At 31.1% G+C, this 22,960-nt stretch overlaps 3 protein-coding genes across 7 annotated transcripts; 1 reads left to right on the top strand and 2 right to left on the bottom strand.

Moving 5' to 3' along the window:
- Positions 1 to 566: 566 nt before the first annotated feature.
- Positions 567 to 6,598, bottom strand: LOC114179539. Of its 5 annotated transcripts, none has more exons than XM_028065914.1 (14): positions 6,451 to 6,598; positions 6,270 to 6,371; positions 6,132 to 6,188; positions 5,952 to 6,013; positions 5,041 to 5,138; positions 4,817 to 4,871; positions 4,171 to 4,263; positions 3,519 to 3,629; positions 3,093 to 3,324; positions 2,370 to 2,815; positions 1,992 to 2,101; positions 1,594 to 1,652; positions 1,313 to 1,500; positions 567 to 961 (listed from the first exon to the last, which is right to left on the bottom strand). In XM_028065914.1, exons 1-14 carry the CDS (start codon positions 6,488 to 6,490, stop codon positions 773 to 775), a joined length of 1,842 nt encoding a protein of 613 aa, XP_027921715.1. In that variant the 5' UTR covers positions 6,491 to 6,598; the 3' UTR covers positions 567 to 772. The 5 variants fall into 5 exon arrangements, with proteins under 5 accessions (XP_027921715.1, XP_027921747.1, XP_027921721.1 ...); XM_028065946.1 differs by having other exon boundaries at positions 567 to 906; XM_028065920.1 differs by having other exon boundaries at positions 4,817 to 4,868; positions 6,451 to 6,597.
- Positions 6,599 to 7,901: 1,303 nt separating this feature from the next.
- On the top strand, positions 7,902 to 11,894 carry LOC114178196 (GTP-binding protein BRASSINAZOLE INSENSITIVE PALE GREEN 2, chloroplastic). Its single transcript, XM_028063961.1, has 4 exons — positions 7,902 to 8,087; positions 8,202 to 9,517; positions 9,794 to 9,961; positions 11,185 to 11,894. Exons 1-4 carry the CDS (start codon positions 7,985 to 7,987, stop codon positions 11,557 to 11,559), a joined length of 1,962 nt encoding a protein of 653 aa, XP_027919762.1. The 5' UTR covers positions 7,902 to 7,984; the 3' UTR covers positions 11,560 to 11,894.
- Positions 11,895 to 12,185: 291 nt separating this feature from the next.
- On the bottom strand, positions 12,186 to 13,926 carry LOC114178202 (protein EARLY RESPONSIVE TO DEHYDRATION 15). The gene is made up of 3 exons (XM_028063973.1): positions 13,713 to 13,926; positions 12,655 to 13,003; positions 12,186 to 12,515 (listed from the first exon to the last, which is right to left on the bottom strand). The coding sequence occupies exons 2-3, from the start codon at positions 12,959 to 12,961 to the stop codon at positions 12,490 to 12,492; spliced, it is 333 nt and encodes a 110-aa protein (XP_027919774.1). The 5' UTR covers positions 12,962 to 13,003; positions 13,713 to 13,926; the 3' UTR covers positions 12,186 to 12,489.
- Between the last annotated feature and the right edge of the window lie 9,034 nt (positions 13,927 to 22,960).

Here is a 22,960-nt window from a genome sequence, read left to right as displayed (position 1 = left end):
ACTTGCTTATGGAGGTGGATGAAGAAATACCCATCAATCTCTCACAAACTACAGACTGATAAATAACAAATTTCATTTCAACCCATGTTTTTTATAAATTGTTCTTGATTAAAAGAAACAAATGAAAAAGAATATAAATAACATTAGTAATAAAATAAACAAACGAAATATGAAACCGTAAAAAAAAAAAATTATAGATTGCTATAAGAATAAAGTAACTTAATACGAAAGAAAACTGTTTAGTTTAAATTCAAAAAACGATTACAGTTTCCACACAAACTTAAAGCAAATCCTTCATCCGCTAATTTGCCATATCTATCATTTTGCCCGCTCACAAAATTTTAATTTCATATTTAGTCCAATTTTATAAAGTTAGACAATTTCAGTCCACTGTTAACATATATTTCAATGATTCAACCTAATGTATTCATTAGAATAACATAAAATTTAGTATTATTATTAATAACATTTACACATAATATCTATCATCCATTAGATATCTATTAAAAGTGAGCTAAAATTGATTAATTTTAAAAAAACTGAAATACGAGATGTGCAAGATGACCTAGATAAAATATAATCAAAAAGTAGATTTAAACCAAAAGGTGTAAAAATAGTGTAATTGCCCATGACAAGAATTCCTTAGCAATCTAACCCTAACTCAACGAGTTATCTAAGGTATGCGTTAAACCTAATGATATTTATATGACTGAAATGGAAAGAGTCCAAAAATAAGAGATTGTTATGTACAAGATAAAAGCATGTGACATACTTATAAGGATTCAGCAAACTGGGGGGCTTCCAAGTCAAGTTCTTGTCTCATGACACAGTTCATAAACCAATCGCAACTGAAAGTCCGGATCCCTTTCTTTGCAGCTATCATTGCTTCTTCCGTATCTTCCTCGCCTGTCACAAAGATTGTTGTTGATGTTTCTTTTACTTTCTCCACTCTACTAATCACCTAATATAAAAATAAATGAAGTTTCATAGCAATCCACAATTACAGAAGATAAATAAATATATTATGTGAATAAGATGATGTATTATACAATGAACATTTTATAAATACGCACACGAATGCAAAAGGCTTCTAGTTCTCTTTCTTTCTGTTGGAATGCATTCAAAATTCGTCAGAATTTTATACTATTATTATTAAAATCCAACATTTTCGAAAAATGCTGGACTAATTTTTCAATGCTTCATGTTTAGATGTTTCATGCGTTAAACATGTCGAAATGATAAGAAATAACACATGCAGCATTGTTTAAGGTCTGCCTAAATTTAGGTTTCATTAAAAAATAATCGGACTTACATTACCACCTGCGGACATGACAATTGCAGACAATATTTTAGCGGGAGTTTGAACATGAGCTGCAATACATATATTATATCCCTTGAACAGTGTATGAGAGCTAGCTTTTGCCCGTAAAACTGCACTCTTTAAATCGCATTTGTACTTCAGCGAATAATCCGGATCGTTCAGTATGTGAGGCAGTTCATCTGAAGATTCAATTTTAAAAATTAGTGAGTATGCTATCAGAATAATAATAATAATAATTGGACATAAACAAAAAAGTTTGTTCCAGTTTTTACCAACAAATCTGCCTTCCCGAAAACTTTCTTTTAACCAACTTGATGAGACCACCCAAGCACTGTGTAGTCAACAATAACTCCTTTTCATAAATAATCATCACGAGTAATCCATAGAAAAATGTAGTAGACATATATTGATGAATAATATGAAAAAAATTCATAAGAACCAGAGTATAAAAACATCTTCCACATATTTAGATTTGATTTTTTTAGGCTATACCATTTTTTTCAATAGCTCAATTTGATTATAAGCTGTTTCGAACAAAAACTTCCAGAAATTTATTCACAAATCAAGATGCCAAGATTTCAACTAGCTTCATATTAAAACTATATCTCGACTTAAATTTTTAGTATGACACTAAGCAAGTTAGCATTTGAAAATATTATTTTGAACATACCCTGAACAAAGGGCGGTACAGAAATTCAGAGTTTTTCTCACTTGTCCTGTGACAACGTGTGTGGTCATACTTCCACAAGTGGATACAGTTCCACCAAGGTCTTCAATCACCTATGCATAGAAGAAATGTTTAATGGTGTTAACTTAAAAATAACATCCAGAACTCAACGTGTTAGTTAATTTCCAGTTCTATTACAAGAAAAAATTAGAAAGCTTAATATTAGACCCTTTTTTCCTGCCAGCATCTAAAAATCGATCGTGGCAAAGAGAATGGCAATACAGTCGAAAGGAAGAGCCTAGGTCTCTCAAGGACAGTTAAAAAAATGTTACTCTTCAATTTATCAAAACATCTACAAAATGCTTGGGTAATTAAACATACCTTTGTGAGCTGTGTTTTCTTAGCATCATCAGCAATATTCATCAACATAATTCTAAAGCATTGTTTAGTAGATGGCGGTTCTATGTTGATAGGAGCTTCTAAATGTAAACAATTCTCGACACATTTTTCAGAACCATCTATAATCGAAGGATCGTGAAGGGCCTCTACAAAACAGGAATTGGCCTCATCAGTCTCTAAGATAAAACCGCAGCTAGAACCTGATTGATAGCCAACCAGCTGGCCCCCCTTCACTCTTTTTGACTTCAATGAAGATAAAGAGGCTTCCCAGGTCCTCTTTGCACCTTTTGTAGATTGAGAACAATAATTCACATTAGCACCAATTCCATCCTGTGAACTTTCTGCACCAGTGGACTGTCTATCGTCGTTTACTTGGGCAAATGGAGCAATGCTACTACAGCCTTTCTTAGGATTATGACTGTCCGATCCTGAGGTCACAACAAAAAATACATAAAAATATTAAATAGCCACTATATAAGATATTAAGTTTACTACCTTTTTTTCGCACACAAAATGGATATCATTTAAATTATAAATTATATATTCACATATAGAAATATGAGAGATACTGATTGATGCACTACCACTGAGTTTTTCATATTCTGTTGAAGATTCATCTTTCACCAAAGATTTATGTTCACTTTTACCTGTAAATTGTTCTACGGAAACATTTATCTAGAAACTTCAAATCTGTGTGTAACTTACCCGAAAACTTCAGCTGCTCATCTTCAGCAATGGCAGGTGTAAAGGAATTCTGATGAAACTGTGAAGGGAGACACTTTGTAGTGTTAGCGTCATCGGCTAAGCATTCTTTCATTACGTTGCAAACCATGAGAGTTGAACCACCAGGAAAGCATAATGATTTCTGAATATCAGATTTTACAGGTAACCTGCGGGCCCTTCCTTTGGTATCCACCTGTGCTATTTCTACAAAACCCTGTAGTTGCAATGCAAAATAGGAAACATCATAACATCAGAGAACTAAAGGAGCATCTTTTACGGGACCACTAGAATGGTCACATACCAATAAAGTATTCTAGGCTCAAATGAAATATCAACCATTTATAGAATAAACCAAAAATGACTCTATGATCTGCTCAAGCTTCCAGGGAAGTCTTATTTATAAATTACCTGTTTAAGCCAAAACCCTTCTGATTCCTTGTCTCCCCAGCATAAAATAGAACGGATGCCAACACTTTGAAGTCTTTTCCGTAGCTCCAGAACCAATAAATGACCAAAACCCTGCAGGATATTAATCAATGACTAAGATAGAAACCTTAATTGAACCCATATTACCACGAGCACAAAACCTTGTAAACACATAGACAACAGATGACATGAGAAAGAGAATTAGGAAAAGGATTATCATGCAGTTTAAGTTGTCAAGATCAAAAACATCATATACATAAATGAGAAGAAACAATATACCAATAAGGTATATCATTTGACCCGCAAAGAAGAATTACCTTAGCTTAACATTAAAATTTGGGTAACTTCCAAAACAGCTGAGACCTATAAACTCAATGACCGTGTAATTTTTCACTATTTAATTTCACTGTCTACAGAACATTATTGTAAGATAAAAAGGAGAAAAAACAAGCATATGACAATTGGAGCTAAACCAGAAGCTTTATTTAATATTGTAATCAAAACCATATAAATGTTCTTGTGATTAACAATTGCAAGTTTAGTTCTTAAAGCTGACTCCAAATGAGACATTTTCAGAAGGGGGAGAACTCTCATTACTGAAATAAAGAAGAAAAATGTAAAATGTAGGAATGACCTTTCGTTGATGGATTGCATTGACAGCTGCAAGTGGGACCTCTGCAAATTCTGTATCTGCAGGGATGATTTGGTATGTAATTGCGGCTATAACCTGTCAAACATAAGTTAATCATAATTTAGGATGTAATAATGCATAACTACTAAGCTTCATTATATAGCTCACATTAGAAGAAGGTAAGAAAAGTTTTTATCATTTTATTTCTAAGTGTGGTGGTTTCTAAAGATGAAAAAAGGGAGAATTATTGGCAAAGATCGATCAGGACAATCATCGAGACAGTGTCAACTTGTTTGTAGAACATTCTATGATTAAATATATTCTGTGATTTGATTACCAGTCCAACAGACTCCACTAAATCTCAGAGCTAAAACTGTCAAGTTTTCTCTTTAAGAAATATAGACATGCTCTGCTATATGTTGTGCTCAAAAAGTACAGCCTCTCAGGGCTAAGATTGTTACATTATGCTTTCTCTTTAAGAAATTGATACGTGTTTACTATGGCTTGTAAACCGTGAACATACTAAAACAAATATCCATAATTTTAATTTATAGGATAGGATAGTGTGGCATGTACGCTTTTTAGAAATATAACACTGACAGAAAACGTGTTCCAATCTGTGACTTAGTTCTCTAGCAAATATGTATACCTTTCCTGAATTTGCAACACGAGTGGACTTTACCAGTAGGGTTCGATATTTCCTGCTAGACAAAACCTACTGTTAAACCAGGTAAAACAAGTTCACAAAAAAAAAAAAAAAAAAACCTGTGAATATATATTCTGATTAAATCATCAGTCAACGAACTAGAAGCAAGAAAACCATGGAAGCATTATGAACATGCAAGCGAAAGAAGCAGAATAAGAGGTTAATACCCATTAGTCACACATCTCTCAAGAAACTTGGATTGTTTTCCGGTATTTGCGGCATAATTCATTCCAGGTAGCTCAGTCCTGTACAATTGTAATACTTCCTGCAAACCCATTTACATGCACATTTCAGATAGGGAAAAAAGGGAGGTTAATTTATTACCCTAAATTTATAATTTCCAAAGTACTCAAAAAAGTGAATGAGTCGTGCTATTACATTCGAAATAACTTATTTACAACTCATTAATAGAGCGTTTGCCACGTCAGTTTTTGGGAGAAAAGTCATGTTTTTCAGTAGTTTTATGGGAGTCAGCCGGATTCTGAAGGTATCCAAACGCACTATTAGACTTATCTAATGACATATTGCCTACGTATTTGGAAACAATTACGAAAATAAGACTGATGTTAGACAAAACACTGTTCCAGTTAAGGAGAAGATTTGACGAGCTATAATAGGAAAGAGTTTAAAAATAGGAATTAACCCACCTTCGTATAAGCTGGTTTACACAAAGAGTTTGTTAGCCTTCTGTGTTATACAAAGTCTAGAAAAAGAGTTTTTATTTGTTTTAGTCTTTTTCTGCTTCGAAAATTAGCTTTATTGTGACTGGGCTATCCAGTGTAAAAGGTTGTAGTTCCTTTGTGTAAACTTTTTTTCTATTTCATGTCATCGATACATTCAAGATTGAATCTTTTGTAGTTTTCATTTCTTGATAACTAACAAGATCTGTCTACAAGTATTATAAAATCAATCTTGTCCCGTACAATATCACTACAATAGAGTGGACCCAAGTCCCAATGAGTCACGCACAACACTCTCCGATTGTAGAAAGAACTGACACAAATGCTTGAAAATAAACACTTACGATTAGCTATTCATCCAATTAGACCCTAAATAGGCATGGAGACGAGAGTGTTACCTGAAGGTAGGATTTACTAACAGAATCAGCATCCTTAGGATTAACCAGCACGAACTCATGCTCTATGAAATTATAAACCAAATAGCAAACATTATAAACATGTCAACGATTATTTGCGAGTTACTATTAATTAAGCAAGATTAGTGTAAAAACGAATCACGCATAAATGTATCATTGTACCTTTATCACCGGTTATAAAATCCTCATAAGCGTTTTCACGGTTTTCAACAACTGCGGCTTAAAGGAACATAAGTGAAAAACGTTAATCAGATCGAACAAACTCAAACGGCATTGCGTTTCGTATTATTTAAGCAATACCTGACACTTTGACCTTTCCACTTCGGGGAAGCGAGATTACGACGACGTTTGAGTCGGAGTTACAGGTGAAACGAGTGGCCTCGACAGTAACCTCGCAGTTACCTGCGTAATGGAAAGGTGAGAATCGAAGTTAGGAAGGAGCATTGAATCATGTTGTGAATTCTAGGGTTTGAAGAATCACCGATGGAGATTGGAGAAGAAGGTTTTCGTTTTGGCGCCATGCTCTCTTCCTGCTTTTGAGTTTTTGGTTTGGATTCGAAGAGACTAGACAGAGAGGTGAGCGCATTTTATAGTCGAAGATGGAGGGACTCTGCGCGCCGAGAACGTGCTCAAATTGTAGGGTATTTTTGTCAACAAGAAACTTGAAAGAAAATGTTTAAGATAAAAATGGAAAATATTTCTTTTGGAAATTTGCGCTATTATTTATATTCCTTCCTTTTATGTCTTCTTTTCTTTTACAAAAAAAAAACTACTTGGAGGTTTAAATCTTACGTTCTTTTATCATGTTAAATGTTAACTTTTAGCAAACAAAACAAATAATTACTCAGCTAATTTAGTGGGATTTTTAAATTATTTTCTTTTTTAGAAACTAGTATGAGTATTTTTTTTTCACTATGATTAATTTTAAATTATATTAACAAAAAGGAATAATATAGAAATTTAACATATTGTTTCTGAAAATATTTAACATGAAATTTTTTTCGTCAACCACTCTCGCTAAATAATCTTTAAGTTTAATCCCATCAAAAGAAATATATTTTGTATGATACCTATTACATGAATAACAAGAATTTAGCCACCTATAAGTTTAACGTTAAATATATAGATTAAATATATTTGTAATCTTTTAAATTTAACGCAAAATTATAATTTGTTAATGTTAGAAACTTTCATATAATTTTATTTTCAGATTAGAAACATTAAGATGATAACGATAATAATGACATTGCCACACGATTATACTCTACTTCAATCACAACAATAAAACTTACACAACAAAAATATAAGAGGGTTCTGCGAGAAGAACTTTTATAAATAAATATTTCTTTAACTTTATTTATATGTTATTTTTTAAAATATTTTTACCTTTCTGATGATTCGTCAACATTATCTTTAATTAGAGTCTTATTATTTTATATTTTTCACATAAGAATTCAACTAACATAATTATTTTAATTAATAAACAACACATATGAAATGAATGTGTGAATTAAACTAAATACAAAAAATTATTTTAAAGTTATAAAGCGTAAGCAAATTTCTATTTTTTTCGTAATAAAATTTTTTAAATAAATTAAAACCCAATTAAAAACCCGAATTCTAAAATTAATATTAAAAAATTTACAAAAACTAAAATTAAAAAGATTTCAAACATATACAAATCGAAATTCAGTGTACGATTTCCTTTAAAAAATAAATGAATTAGAAAACATGCTTTGTTGTACTACTTTCAAGTATATTTTTTCACCGTCAGTCCAAAATGTACAATTTTTTAAATATATCCATTTACATAATATTGAAAAAAAAAATTACCTAATTTCTTAAAAAAGATATGGCTATAATATAATCCATTAAAAAGGTAATAATTCTTTAAACGAGCGACATAAAAATCAGTTTTATTAAATTTTAACATACTCAAAACTCCTGCCTTACCCTCTTCCTCTTTCTCAGCATTAGCGCTTGGGACAAGTTTGTTTCTCGCATTCCTCATAGCCATGGCTATGCTGTTGTCTACAATTGTTGTTCCTTCTACCAAGCTTGTCATCTTCAACAACAGCACACAAGAGCGTGCACTTCCAAGTTTTCGCCATTTCTCAGGTAAGTCCCTCGATTTGTTAGTCAGTTCAATCCTTTTCGCTTTATCAGTGTACATCACTTCCCTTTTTTTCTTTTTCCAATGCCCCAATTGCGTTTTATGTGTGTCGAGTGTAGGTACTAGCAAGCACTTTGAGAAAGTGTCGTCCTTGATTGCTTTTGCGGTGAAGGGTGACTCCACTCACGCCAAAGCCCCAAGGAGAGATAGTAGAAACCCGTTGTTGAGTGAGGGGAGAGATGAAGATGAAGCTAGAGGACCCATTTGTCCTGGTTGTGGAGTCTTCATGCAAGATAAGGATCCTGACCTTCTAGGGTATTACCAACCAAGGAAGGTGAAAGTGGAAGAGTTTTCAGAAGAGGATGATGACGTGTTTGATGATGATGATGATGATGTTGGTGATTATGCAGAAGAAGGAGATGACGGTGAAGTGGGGTTTCTGAATGAAAGTGAAATTAAGCTTGGAGAAGAGATTAAGGGGTTAAGAGATGAGATTGATTGGGATTCTGATGACTGGGAAGCTAACGTACTGGATGAAGATGATGAGAAGTTGGAATTGAATGGGTTTGCACCTGCAGGGGTTGGGTATGGTAACATTACTGAGGAGTACTTGGAAAAGGTAAAGAGGAAGAAGGTATCCAAAGCTGAGAAGAAGAGGATGGCTAAAGAGGCTAACAGGCAGAAAGAAGAGGTTACTGTGTGTGCTCGGTGTCATTCCTTGAGAAACTATGGCCAGGTGAAGAACCAGACGGCGGAGAATTTGATACCGGATTTTGATTTCAATAGATTGATTTCTACGCGGCTGATGAACCCTTCTGGAAGTGGCAGTGCTACTGTTGTTGTAATGGTTGTGGATTGTGTTGATTTTGATGGTTCATTCCCTAGGATTGCTGTGAAATCCTTGTTTCAAGCATTGGAAAGAATGCAGGACAACTCCAAGCGGGCCAAGAAGCTGCCGAAGCTTGTACTTGTGGCAACAAAGGTTGATCTACTTCCCTCTCAGGTTTCTCCTACGAGATTAGATAGATGGGTTCGAAACCGATCAAGATCTGGAGGAGCACCTAAACTAAATGGGGTTTATTTGGTCAGTTCAAGGAAGGATTTAGGTGTAAGGAATTTGTTGTCCTTCGTGAAGGATTTGGCTGGTCCTCGTGGGAATGTGTGGGTGATTGGGGCTCAAAATGCAGGGAAGTCTACTCTGATCAATGCTTTTGCGAAGAAACAAGGAGCTAAAGTTACCAAGCTGACAGAAGCTCCAATTCCTGGAACAACACTAGGGATCTTGAGAATTGCAGGAGTTTTGCCTGCTAAGACTAAGATGTTTGACACTCCAGGGCTCTTGCACCCATACTTAATGTCAATGAGATTGAATCGGGATGAGCAAAAGATGGTTGAGATCCGGAAGGAACTCCGGCCTCGGTCATATAGAATTAAGGTAAGTTACTTATTTCTATTGCTGTTCTCTATCCTGTTCTAAATTGTCAGGGGTGCTTTTGTTTTCTTGCCAGATTTCAAAATCCCTTTGTGCATGTTCACAAGACTTCAGAGCTAACAGATTAGTTTAGTAATATGTCTTCTACATAACAGTTATGACCATGTTTTGGCCTGAAGATTCTGAATCATAAATATGCATACTGAGTCAAGACTGCAAGGTTTTTATGTATATTTTGGAAAATGAGTAAAGTTCTCACATGCTGCTTTTAATTTACAGGTAGGACAAGCAATACTCATTGGTGGCTTGACAAGACTTGACCTTGTTGGAGCCTCTGTTGAGACAATATATGTCACAGTTTGGGCATCATCAAATGTTTCTCTTCACATGGGGAAAATTGAAAATGCTGATGAGGTTTGGAGAAAACATGTTGGTATCAGGTTACAGGTACGCCTTCTCCTGTTCTCCTTCCTACCTTGAAATCTGTATTTTGTCTAGCTTTGCCATCTTTATTTCATTTTATTAAGTTGCTCATGCTAATACCATCTTGAAAATTCAAGCAACCAGAGAGAAGATTTAATATATACTTGTGAAGAAGGGTGTATGGTTAATCTTGCCCCCCGTTCCCTTCTCTTCTAACGATCTTGTCCCCAGTTAACCTTCACTAGCAAAGAAGTCTTTTGCATCATGTCTGTAGGTTTTGCTTAGCTAGTGCATATACCTTGAGTCTAACAAGAAACACAACTTCTCGTTTTTCCTTTGGGGGGCAGGGCTTGAGCAATGAAGATCGGGGGAATGTGTTTTTGCACCTATTTGTGAATTTTGAACATCATACACAGTTTTTCCTGTACAATGCCGGCACGAGAAATGTTAGAATTGACTTTATTTTTCTAATCAAGCTATAACATTCCTATAGAAAACCAACTACTTACTGTGTATAAAATAAGAAGACCATATATGAATTAAATAAGATTAAACTATACCTAAACAACCAACCTCTGTCAAGTCCAAATTACAGAAAATAAAAATAGTATCACACCTTGGCTAACATTGTAAATAGATATTTGAATCTAAACGAGGTTAATGTTGTCTGGATAAGTGGGTTTTCTGGTAGATTTGCTTGAGCATGGTTGATATAATGGCTGACTGAAATGAGGCTAAATATGCTGATTTTGGTTATAAAATATTTGCTTCTTGAGTTAAAAACTATGAGAAATTTGTTTTTCTTTTCAGAATTCAAAACCATTTACTAAGGGTTAGGATCCATTTAAGTACTTGAGCAGTATTGAACTTCAAAGTGGGGAGCGCTGCTACTATTTGTTTCTGGAAATATTTGGTGTTAATGGTCACCTTTTACTTTCTAATTGATTTGCTGTATGAAAGACTTGGTCTCACTAGTTGAAAAATAGATGCCCTTGTCGCATTTTGAGTTTACGCAGCAAAAAGTGCAATCCTAAATGTGAATGCTTCCTGGTTGAAAAGGGGAGTGTTTTGAAAATCTTCTATAATTTAAAACTTTGTGGAGGGTAACTCTGTAGTGTAAATTTTGGGATTTTAGATGTGCTTTATATGTGTGTGAATGTGTGTTTGTTGTTTGACATAAAACAAAACTGTCTTCTGTTCATCTTTCTTTGTAATGTTTGACTAATTTGATGGTATTCTTATTCCAGCCTCCCATTGGTAATGACCGTGCTGCTGAGTTAGGAACATGGCAAGAAAGAGAAGTAAAAGTGTCTGGAACTAGTTGGGATGTCAACAGCATTGACATAGCTATAGCAGGTTTAGGTTGGTTCTCACTGGGCCTCAAAGGCGAAGCAACCACGAAATTATGGGTCTTTGATGGGGTTGAAGTAACTTTGAGAGAGCCTTTGGTGCTTGACCGGGCACCATTCCTTGAGAAGCCAGGATTTTGGTTACCTAAAGCCATCTCTGATGCTATTGGCAACCAAACCAAACTTGAAGCTCAAAGAAGGAAACAACTTCACAATGAGGATTCGGAATACGTGGGAGCAGGAGCAGGGGCAGGGGCAGAGTTATCTGCATGAAAAGAATTTTGCTTGATTTTCATTAAGGATGTAACTGAAGTGACCTGTTGCATAGGCAATAACATGTTTGCAACTAAAGCTTCTACATCCAATTCTAGCTACTGGTTGGTGTATGATAGCCCCCCATCAACAGATACACATAAATGCACTTCTCATTGAATAGGTGTCACAGTAGTTTAGAAGGTCATTGTGTAATTTTGACTGAGATAAGTCGCATGACCTGCGGCTTTAATGTATATAAATTGGCAATTAATGTTAGGAGGTAGCTTTTCAAATTTTCTGTATTGATTGTCTTGGCACCTAAAAGAGAAGTGTCGGAATATAATTTCATTTCATTTGTTCGTAGCTGATTAATTACTCTTGGCCCGTGCTTTGTCGTGTTTCATGAAGGTTACACGCATATCTCAATAGCTTTTAATAGTAGAATCAACTTTATCAAACTCTAAACCAAATAAACATTTTTAAAGTAATTAGTTATTTTTATATCGAAAATTAGGGTGCCAAATGCGGCGTCGAATCTGGCAACTGAGTTGGATGCGTCCATTTTGTGTCGATTTTCTTTACTTAGTTTTCTACACAAGAATGTGCGCATTTTAAAGTTCAGGTGAAAGTCATGAGAACAAATCTTTACAGAGAAGTCTTCTTTTGCTTTTTTTTTTCTTTTTGTAATTTGAATACTTGCAGCTTTTACAACATCAGTACATGAAACAGTCACATTTTTTTTTTCATCTTTCTCCTCTCCCTATTGACCATACATTTAACAGAGAAGGACAGATTGAAGGTTGAAAACTTAGCCTATACAAGAGTTAAAGAAAGCTGAAGCTATGGATAACATGGTACAATATTAGAGCTAAATGGCCGCAAGCTAAAACAACGTTTGGCATTCGGCCTCTTTGGCTGGTAGATGCGTTCAAAGGTTTCCTCTCTAGCTCATGCTGTTACTTTGGGTCCAGTTTCTTCAGAAGAAATTCATAAAAAGAAAAGTTAGTGAATGAAAACCAAATTCAAGTAATAATTGAATCATCGAGATAAATCATATAATATGATAATAATAGCACTAAATTTGAAATTTGAATTCAACCCTTTATTATTTACCTTTGGTTTCATAAGATTGAATGAAGTCTTCAAGCTGAGCGTCCAAAACAGCAAGATCTTCACCGCCATCAAGATCAAACGAATCTGGCAGCAAATCAACGACATCATTACCATCAAACTCATCCTCCTCACCATAATAGGTTCCATCCTCCTGTTGCTGGCTTAGCCAGAAGTCATGGTACCATGTGAATGTCGTCACCAGCTGCCACCATTCTGGTGAAAAATCCTCCACTTGGCGGAACGCAGCTGGAATGTAAAGCGGAGCATTAGGGTTCAGTGTTGATCTTCCTCCAGATACTAGTGCCATCTTCCTCAATTTGTTTCAACGATTCTGATCCTTGTTCTGCGTCTGCACCACAACCAAATCAACCAAAAAAGAAGACTCATAAACAACCCGTCAAACACCAAAGTAACAAACACGTTTTCGAGTATAAGCATGGATCTTCACCAAATTCCACGGTTCAATCCTTTAGGTAAAAGATTTCGAAAATGTAAATAGGGAGTTATTATCATGATTGATTTCATCAACTACACGAATATCTGAAAAATTGTGACAATTTTTTGGTTTAGGAATCGCAAATTCGTAACTCTTGTTTTCCCCCATGGAACAACATGAAACGATCACACACACAAAAAACGAAAAAAGGTCAGATCTCAGGTGAAAAATCAAAAACCATCTCAGTATTGACTAATTCGAAGTAAAGATCCGTTAATCGCTACGTAATAAAATAAAATAATTCAAACAGTAACATCAGCAAAGAAAAAAGAGGAAAAAAAAAGCATTGTCTGACGGAAATTTCAAAACCTAAAAGTTTCAAACACGAAAGAATCAAACATTGGTCTCCAGGTATCAATCAAGCAAAACATCAAACAATTAATAAATTTCCCACAATTTACAAACAACCAAACCGATCGCTGGAAACTTCTCATTTGTTTTCTCCGTCCGCGTTCCCCAAAACACAAAGAGAAAGCAAAGAAAAACACAACGAAACTTCGTCGGAACGAAATCCTCGAAATCACGAAGAGATCGCAAAGAGAGAGAAGAGAGAATTAATTACCTAAGAAATTTCGTTATCGACGAGCAAGCGAGAGTCACGCGTCGAGGCGAGTCGCGAGGGCGCAATTTAGAGGGGGAGAAAGGATCACTCCGAAGCCAGAGTTCGGGAGAAATGGGGCCCACCGAGATAGGTTCGGTGAACGCACCGTCCCGTTTGCGTCTTGGTTCGGACGCAACGTTGCTGAGGTCAATGTCAACTGTGCGCGTATTCCTGCCCGTGTTTGTTGACCCTAACGCGTATTTATTACGGTTTTCAGCGTTTCAATGTTTTCCCGTTTCGTTTCTACTTTTACGGTTCCTAATTGTTTTACAGTTAGTAAAGTTAGTAATTGTGCCTTAACCATTCAAAATTTTAGCCAAGAAGGTGTGTTAATTACTCTTTAACTTCCTTGTTACGTAAATAACTTTTTTTTTAATACTTATAACTCATAACTTCCTTTTTAATGCTTATAATTTTATATTACTCTTTTGGATTTAACTTATGAAAACGACTAAATATAATTCTTACAATAGATAGATATAAGTTATTAAAGGACATGGGAAATATTATAATACATAGTTACTTGACCATTTAATTTAAACTATTGTCAAATTTTATGTAGAGTTTTCTTTTAGACGTATGAGTATAATAATAATAATAATATAATAATAATAATAATTTCTCTTCAAAACCCTTCTATGACAAGTCCATAATATTTACTTTGGAATAACTTAATGGGTCATGAAAAAGAAATCTTCTAATAGAATATAATAGATAAATTATTTTATGATTGAATTTGAGTGTTGGAATTGCTTGAAGTCAATAAATCTCATCCATTAGAAAACTTTCAAAAGCATATGAATGTCACGGAAGAATGTTGCTATTTTAAAGTTATTACGTAATATAAAATTGACCAAAGTCATTTTGGAACTAATAAGAAGAATATATGTGGTAGGTGTAAGACATTAATTTTATAAAATAAAGTTTGATATAGGGTATGATTAAGAAAGTGTTATTGGTTGATGTTGCATGAATGAGATTTTATTATCATCACTTTATTCATATTTGAGTTGTAGGTTTTTTTTATCCTAAAATATTTGAGTGTTTTTTATCCATTTAATTTATAATTTTGAGTATATTGTAGTGAGAGTTTATTTTGACTTGAGTTAGTATAGTTGAAACTTATTAAAGTTCACACCTCTATTTACCCATGACCAATATAAGTAGCAACACATTAGTAGTTACAACTACAATAAGATCAGTAGTAGACCCTCTCACTTATTTTTATTATTAGATTATATGAAAAATATTTAAATATTTATCATCTAATTCTACTTATGAAAGTTATTGTTTTTTTTTATGAGTTTATGAATAACACAAAATTTAATAATTCTAATTATTATGAATACTATTATAATTGTGTGACTAGATTTTTAATATATATTATTGATAACCTAAATACTTTAGTGGTTGATTATGTATGATCTATTAAATAATTAAAAAATTAATATTTTTTAGTGACAACTTTTTCATAGGTACAAATCTTTCTATAGGTAATCAACAAATAAATTACTTATTATTTATTGAAAATTAAATTCATATTGATAATTTTACCCGACTGAGTTCATAAAAAATGTAAATTTCAGACATTTTTACAACTTAAGATAATTATTTGTAATTGATAATATATATATATATATATATATATATATATATATATATATATATATAATTATTATTATTATTATTATTATTCTTATGCTGTAAAAGAAAATTTCATGCTAATCAATCCAATATTAATCATATTCTTTCTATAATCACTGTAAAGATTGCTGAATATATTTATATTTTAATAATTCAATATTTAAAATACTCTTTTTTAAATTGATAAATAAAAGTAATTATTCTCAACTTGTCTCAAATATCTTAAAATCTATCTTGAGAAAACTCATCAGTGAAAAATGCATGTTATTTGAAGTGTTAAAGGGAAATGAATTGTAACTACAAAACCTTTGTCAATAGATTGAGTGTTTTTCAATTTTAACATGTTTAGTCACATCATGTTACATAAGTGCTTATGACTAATTTGTTATCACAGTATAATAGTATATGAATGTCGATATTTATTTTAAGATCACAACGTATCTTTTTATCTAAGTCTTCCACACACATATGCAAAGTCTTGAAATTTAGCCTTATGCTATAGAATAATTTTTATCCACACTTGATCTCCAAGGTCTAAAAGAAACATGTAGTACATAAAGAATAGTTTTTTTTTTCAATAACAAAAAGTTAAATAGTTTGCATCAACATATATCTATAAGGTCAATGTGTCTTACTTCTTGAAAAAAATATATTTCATGGGCTTGACTTCAAATATAGAGGAATTAATCAATTATTTGCATGTCTTTATCTTTGATCATGCATAAATTCACTTACTACATTAATTGGATAAACATTTTATGGTTTCGTTACTAACACAAAAATAATCATTTACATCACTTAATTTAGGTCTAATGAAGTAAAAAAAGTGCAATAACATTTTTGTAAATAAGTGAAAGCAAATTTCGTGAAATTCCTGATTGGTCAAAGTAAAATAGATAATTTACGTCAAACTTTGTAGTATATGACATAAATTATTTTTTTTACATTGGTCAATAAGGGATTATATGTAATAAATTTCATATGTAGGTTCCTCCTCATATTTCATTGTATGAAAACACACCAAAAACACTCTTTTGAGTTATGGTTTGTATTATGATATGATGAAATTAGATTCATTCTTTACTAATTTGTATTATGAGAGTGACTAAAAACATCACATATAAAGATTGTACAAAATAGACTTATCATTAAGGAAATAAAAGACAATATTTTGATAAGATTACCCTTCTTTAAGATATAATTAGGGAGTGGCGAATCTAGATTAAAAATTTTGAAGAGGGCCAAAGTAATATATTTAAAATTTAAATATTTAATCATTGTCACTAATATAACAAAAGTATATATAATTTATTATTAAAATCTCCTCGTATGTTTCTCTTTAGAAAAATGATAGTTTTGAGGTTGTATTTGATATGGAATTCATTTTAAATAAGTTTTCTAATTTCATTTTATATTCACATATTTGAATACATTTTATTGGAATAAGTTCCAAAGAATTAATATGAAACTTTCCATTTGTAACTCTTTGAATTGTAAAAAGGTTCCTCTTATTCACCAATTAGATCTTTAGTATCGTGCTTGTGAAAATATGTGAAGAAGTAAATCTGTATTGTTTTCCTTTCACATATATATTTCCTTTTATCACCTTACAAAAGTAATGTATTATTTTATTTTTCATCAACATACCTATTTTAAAAAATTAAGACTAAAAAATAATTTATCAAAATTCAATCGAAAATTAAGAGAGTAATTACTAAAAGAAAAATCTACGATAATCAAGTAATCACAACTAAAAAAATGGTTATAAAAAAAACATATAGTACATAACTTTTTCATCTATATTCATAAAAAAATATATATATACAAAAAATTGATGAGATGAAAAAAGTACTAAATATTAAACTAATATTTTACTATCAAAAGAGTGTGTTAATTTTTCGTCTTAAAAAGTGGAAGAGAACTTATAAGAAATGAGAGCAGAAATAATGAATTTTGATTCTAACTTTCTATTTTGTTTTTTCAAAAACAAAAGATATACAATCATGAACGATGAAGTGAGAAACCTAAAAGAACTCTCAGAAAGAAAATGTACCAATGAATCTTTTATTCTTTATTATATTTTATTATTTATTAACATTAAATATTATATTTTATAAAAGAAATTAAAAATTTATCTATTTTAATTTTCATCAAGATAATATATACTATATTTAATATATATATATATATATATATATATATATATATATATATATATATATATATATATATAATTTTGGGGCCTGTGATCCTTAGAGCACTACTAACATTCGCCATTACAAGTGGGTAACTTGTTGACCATATATGTGAAAATGGATATAACTTTTCTAATAGGTATTGGGAACCAACATTTAAAAAATGAGAGGATTCTAACTAGTTGTATATTCCTTTTGCAACCCTTTTATTATTTTAGAATGTTTTCGCATTTAATTTGTGAACTAAGATAAAAAGTAAAAAAATTATCATTCTCCTATTTATATCATTATCACAACTAATTATTTATTTATATGTATTTCCATTCCAAATCGAAGGAGAAAAAATATAATAAAAATATGAAAGATTTCATATTTACATTCTAATGTATATCCATGTAACACCAAGACATTGTAAATAAAAGTAACAAATATTTTGTTATACAAATAATTTGTAAAATGTGTTTGGGAATATAAAAGTGAATTAAATGAAAAAGAAAATTAATTTTTTAACACAAATGTGATATAGTATACAATAATATCTTAACACATGTTAGATATGTATAAGTTATGAGAAGGAAAAATATCCACAAGAGGTGTTTGACGAACAACAACTTAATGAGAGCTTTCATACTGATTTATTAGAAACTTGTCCAATATATAGAATACAAAATGGGGAGAAGGACAACCTAATATGTATCATCATAAAACATAATATTTGATAATGATAAAATAGAATAAAAAATATAATATTTCTATCACGTCATCTCAAAATGGACATGAATATTGTAAAGACCCAACTTGAAAGTAACAACTCGAAAAGCAGAAGGATACAATGACTCAGTAAACATATGAGTAAGTTGACTTATAGAAGAAACACAGAGAAAGTGGATAAGACCATCAACAAGCTTTTATCGGATAATGTGACAATCAAGTTTTATATCTAACAAAAGCACAGAGCATTGTCGAGACATTAAAAAAAACTTGATTCTGATAAAGACATCAAAGAAAGTTAGATCAAGATAGAGATCTAAGGCCAATTTGAGAGGGATGTTAGATGCAATAATTGTTGCATAACGTGAAGGCTACAAGAATATCTAACTCTATGGACAAACTTAGGATAGTTATTCCAATTAATGTGATTTTCTTTTATTTTATTATGACAATTAATTATCAAAATTAGAGCTGTCAAAACGGGTAACCCGGCCCGACCCGGCTCGACCCACCATGGATTGATGATTTAGTGAGCCAACCCAACCTGACTCACTTTTTAGCGAGCCAAAAAAAAATCGAACCCAACTCGGCCCATCACAGGTTGACAGGTTAAACGGGTTGGCTCACAGGCTCACTTAATTAAAAAAAAAATACAATTTTTTTTCAGTCAAAACTAGATTTTAATTCTAATTAAAATCTAAATAAACTTTAATACAATCTAAATACAAACCAAAATATAAAAAAAAATTCAAATTATTTATGTGTTGGATAAAAAAACATAACATGACCAAAATGTAAAGCCCAACTTAATAAAAAAAAGTACTTGTGTGACCCTTTTATCTGCGGGTTGGCTCACCAGGGTTCTAAATGAGTCGGGTCAAAAATTAACCCGTATTGAAATTTGTAAAAAAATTTCAACCCAACCTGGCCCGAACCCATAATGAGTCGGGTTGGCTCGTGGGTTCCAACCCATTTTGACAGCTCTAATCAAAATAGGGAAAAATATAAATAGATTGATCAAATGTAACCAAAGGGTGACAAATAATACATACATTTCACACATATTCATAATGTCGCAAATAAGAAGAAATGACTCAATGTTGACCAAAGGGTTGTCACTTTCATTAATTTCATTTTTCAGTTCTTATTTTACCCTTAATAATTTACTTTATTGCAATTTACATTCTTGCAAACTCGTCATCGCCATTCTCTTCTTCGTCTATATTTATAATCTTTGTGTCTTTATTTTGATTCCTCCATCATTCCTTATTTAACAATAGAAAATATAAAAATATGGTCATTGAAAATAATTGTTGATTAAAGTTGATATGAAGCGAGATTCCAATGATTTTAGGATTTTTGTGACTTGATCCATAATATAAGTGAATTAATTGTGAACTTTGTTTTAACCATAATGCATAAACCACTACTAGAAATTTTCACATATTCATGTAATTTTTCTTGCAAAATTTTCATAAAATATTGCAAAAATGACTTTTTTTTGTCATTTTTTCCAAGAGTTTTAATCGACAAATAATTCTTTCGTAAATAATCATCTTCTACAAAATTATAAAATTCACAAATATTTCTTACAAAATTCATGTGAATAATGTTTTGTATAAAATATTTTTGCAAAAAAAAATAGTTGTTATTTTTTTGGAAATTATTTTTCATAAAAAAATTTGTAAATATTTTCTAAAAAAAAATTCAAAACAAAATTAATAGAAAATACTTCTCTTTTTTAATAATGAACACTCAGTCGCTTAAAAAATCAATCGAAAAACATTAAGTTTGTTAATCACCTTAAACGAATCCGCATCTATAAGTCTTCTTTATAATAACATATTCAATTTTCTTATCACTATCCAATGCAACACTTAAAATCTCCATTAAATTCCTAATACATATTTATCTTTAACTTTTGAAATTAATCTGAATACATTTTAACTAAAATATATATTTAAATTATAGTTCAAATTAAACACATATTTTTTTAGCCGTTTAGAATCATGGAGGAACTTAAATTTTTTGAACATGATTGCTTCTTTGTGTTTTTTTTTTCTTAAGAGAGACAGCATGTGGTGGATATGGTTATGAAAAGGCATTCGAGTTCTTGGCATGTTGAGCAATTCATTCGATTCGATGCACACACTTAATTAATAATTCCATGTACGATGAGGTGGGAGCATGAAGGAAACATGGATGTAAAATGTGCCAATAATTAGTTTAGTGCACATGGCTTGCTTCATTTGGCCAAATCAAAGTTTGGTTAGATATTCATAAAAGCAATTCCACACCACTAAAACTTGGTCCACCAAAACTTCTATTCATAAATCATTATCACACAATCTCATTCTTGTGTCAATTATATCATATTTTGCAAAAAAAAAAAAAAAAAGAGCACAACCACTTATATTATAATAAATCAATGCAACTATTCTTCAAGCCATGCCATGTGGTTCAATTATTAACCTTCATTTAAATAATGAAATCAAGTTGCTTTGTTTTAGATTGTTTTCCTGAGGTTTGCTTGTAATAGTAGTTTCATTTGTTGATAGTGAAATCACGTAGGTTTTATTCAAAGTATTATCATTGTCATAATAATATACATTCCAAACATAATTAATGTTCATTATTTTCAATTATTTTTAGAAATTAATTTCATTTTACATATCTTATAAATTTGAACACTTTTAATTCAAAGTTTATTAAAAAAAATGTTTTTTTGTTGAGTATTTAAAATGTTTTTAGCTTTTGTATAAATACTTTGTTGTTTAACAACATGACTGTTGATTTTGTTTTATCGCCTTTATTACACTGATTAATTCGATTATTTATTTTTTTATTGTTCTTCAGTTTGTTCTTAAAATGGGAAGAAACAAATTGACAAATGAATTAGGAATTGAAGGATGAAAATAATGACCATGTCATTTCACTTTACACAAAATCAAGTGATAAAGTCTTTACGTGAAAAAAAAAACATTTTAAATATTCATTACAATGCAATTTTTTAATACAAAATTAATTAAAAATATCTAAGTTTATAAAGTTTTAAAAATTTACTTAAATTTTTATTTTAAGAAAATGTTAGAGTTTAGGAAAGGCCTTCCAATCAGTAAATGTTTTAATTAAACTCAAATGGTTTTTAATATGTTCAAACTTGGGATTTATTGATATACTTTCAATTTTTTAATTTTTTAAGAAGTATTTGAGTCATATTTGTTTAGCGTATTAAAATAGTTGTATCTAAAATGAGAATGTATTAGCACATATAATTGACGAAAGTTTTAAAAATATTTTGTTTTACTGTTTTATGTCTCATTTTAACATAAAAATAAAATGGTATCATGCCACACTTTACTCACATCACATACAAGTTTAAATATCTCAATGTCGTTTTATTCAGTAGTATTTTTTTTATCATAACAATATCTAAATTTAAATTGTTTAAAAAATTATTTTCAGTAAACAAGTATAAGCAAAGTTTAATCATGAATAGAAAGTTTAATTTAAATATAATAAGATCAATAAATAATTCATTATATATTGATTAAAAATATATTATGTATTAATGTTCATTATAGTCGAAATTGATATTTAACTCGTAAAATTATATAAGCACGATAGAACAAAATTAGTAGGATTACTGAACTAAATTGTAAAATCACTGTTCCACTTTTCTTAGATAAATGAATTTAATTCAAATAAAACCTAAACTTAGTTAGAAATTATAAGTTGTATTACCTATTCATAAAACTAATTCAAATTCAAATTAAAAATTAAGAGAATTTTATGTTGTATTCTCTATCTTTTTAACTAAATGAATTTGAACTAAAATAATATATATATATATATATATATATATATATATATATATATATATATATATATATATATATATATCACTAGAATTTATCGGTTTACGATTTTTTGAATCTTTTACACTCTAACCATAATATCAGCTTTTTAACTCCCTTAGGATTAGGGATGTCAAAAAAATCCGTACCCGCGGGTATCCGCGGATAAAACCCGCAACAGGTAGAAAATGAATATCACAAATGGATATCCGCTACCCGCGGGTATGGGTATTTTTGATACCCGCATGTTAACGGGACGGGTACGGGTATCATAGTATCCGTACCCGTGGATACCCGTACCCGCTAAACTTTACCTTATATATATATATAAACAACATTATGAGTCTTCATCCAATAATAGTGGTCAGATTCTTACCCCACAAATGAGTAAATTACTTCCATATACTGTGGAGGTATTGATGTGTCTCTAAGACTGGTTATGGACCAACATGGAAGGTAATGAAATTAACACTTTTACTTAGATATTTTAATTAAGTGACTGTAAGAAATTTTTACTGAACTTCTTATGTTTTAAGGCTCTTCTAGATTAAAATTGGACAACATGAAACTTTATACAATGTTGCAAGAGGTGGACATTGATGAAGTTAGTAATTTCTTTAATATTTTATTCAAAAATAAACTACAATATAAATTGGTAGTGATTTTTTATTTGTTTGTTTTTCAAGAATCAATCGGAGAAAGGGAACTTGTTGATCTAAGCACTAATTATGGTTAAATATTTATTTTTTAAAATATTTTTGTAAATACCCGCGGATACCCGTGGATACCCGCAGATACGAAA

The sequence above is a fragment of the Vigna unguiculata genome, chromosome 1, assembly GCF_004118075.2.
Source record: "Vigna unguiculata cultivar IT97K-499-35 chromosome 1, ASM411807v1, whole genome shotgun sequence".
NCBI lineage: Eukaryota > Viridiplantae > Streptophyta > Magnoliopsida > Fabales > Fabaceae > Vigna > Vigna unguiculata.
The sequence above is the reverse complement of the archived record's forward strand: the minus strand, read 5'-3'. Positions and strand labels throughout refer to the sequence as shown.

What these genes read in the sequence shown, in the direction of transcription:
- LOC114179539 (XM_028065914.1), bottom strand. Translation starts at nt 6,490, where the DNA reads ATGGCGCCAAAACGAAAACCTTCTTCTCCAATCTCCATCG. An exon ending in TGAGCAGCTGAAGTTTTCGG is followed by an intron (nt 2,816 to 3,092) that starts GTAAGTTACACA and finishes TTGTGACCTCAG; the next exon opens with GATCGGACAGTCATAATCCT. An exon ending in TGTACCGCCCTTTGTTCAGG is followed by an intron (nt 1,653 to 1,991) that starts GTATGTTCAAAA and finishes TTGACTACACAG; the next exon opens with TGCTTGGGTGGTCTCATCAA.
- LOC114178196 (XM_028063961.1), top strand. Translation starts at nt 7,985, where the DNA reads ATGGCTATGCTGTTGTCTACAATTGTTGTTCCTTCTACCAAGCTTGTC. An exon ending in CTCGGTCATATAGAATTAAG is followed by an intron (nt 9,518 to 9,793) that starts GTAAGTTACTTA and finishes TTTAATTTACAG; the next exon opens with GTAGGACAAGCAATACTCAT. An exon ending in ATGTTGGTATCAGGTTACAG is followed by an intron (nt 9,962 to 11,184) that starts GTACGCCTTCTC and finishes TTCTTATTCCAG; the next exon opens with CCTCCCATTGGTAATGACCG.
- LOC114178202 (XM_028063973.1), bottom strand. Translation starts at nt 12,961, where the DNA reads ATGGCACTAGTATCTGGAGGAAGATCAACACTGAACCCTAATGCTCCG. An exon ending in TCAATCTTATGAAACCAAAG is followed by an intron (nt 12,516 to 12,654) that starts GTAAATAATAAA and finishes TTTCTTCTGAAG; the next exon opens with AAACTGGACCCAAAGTAACA.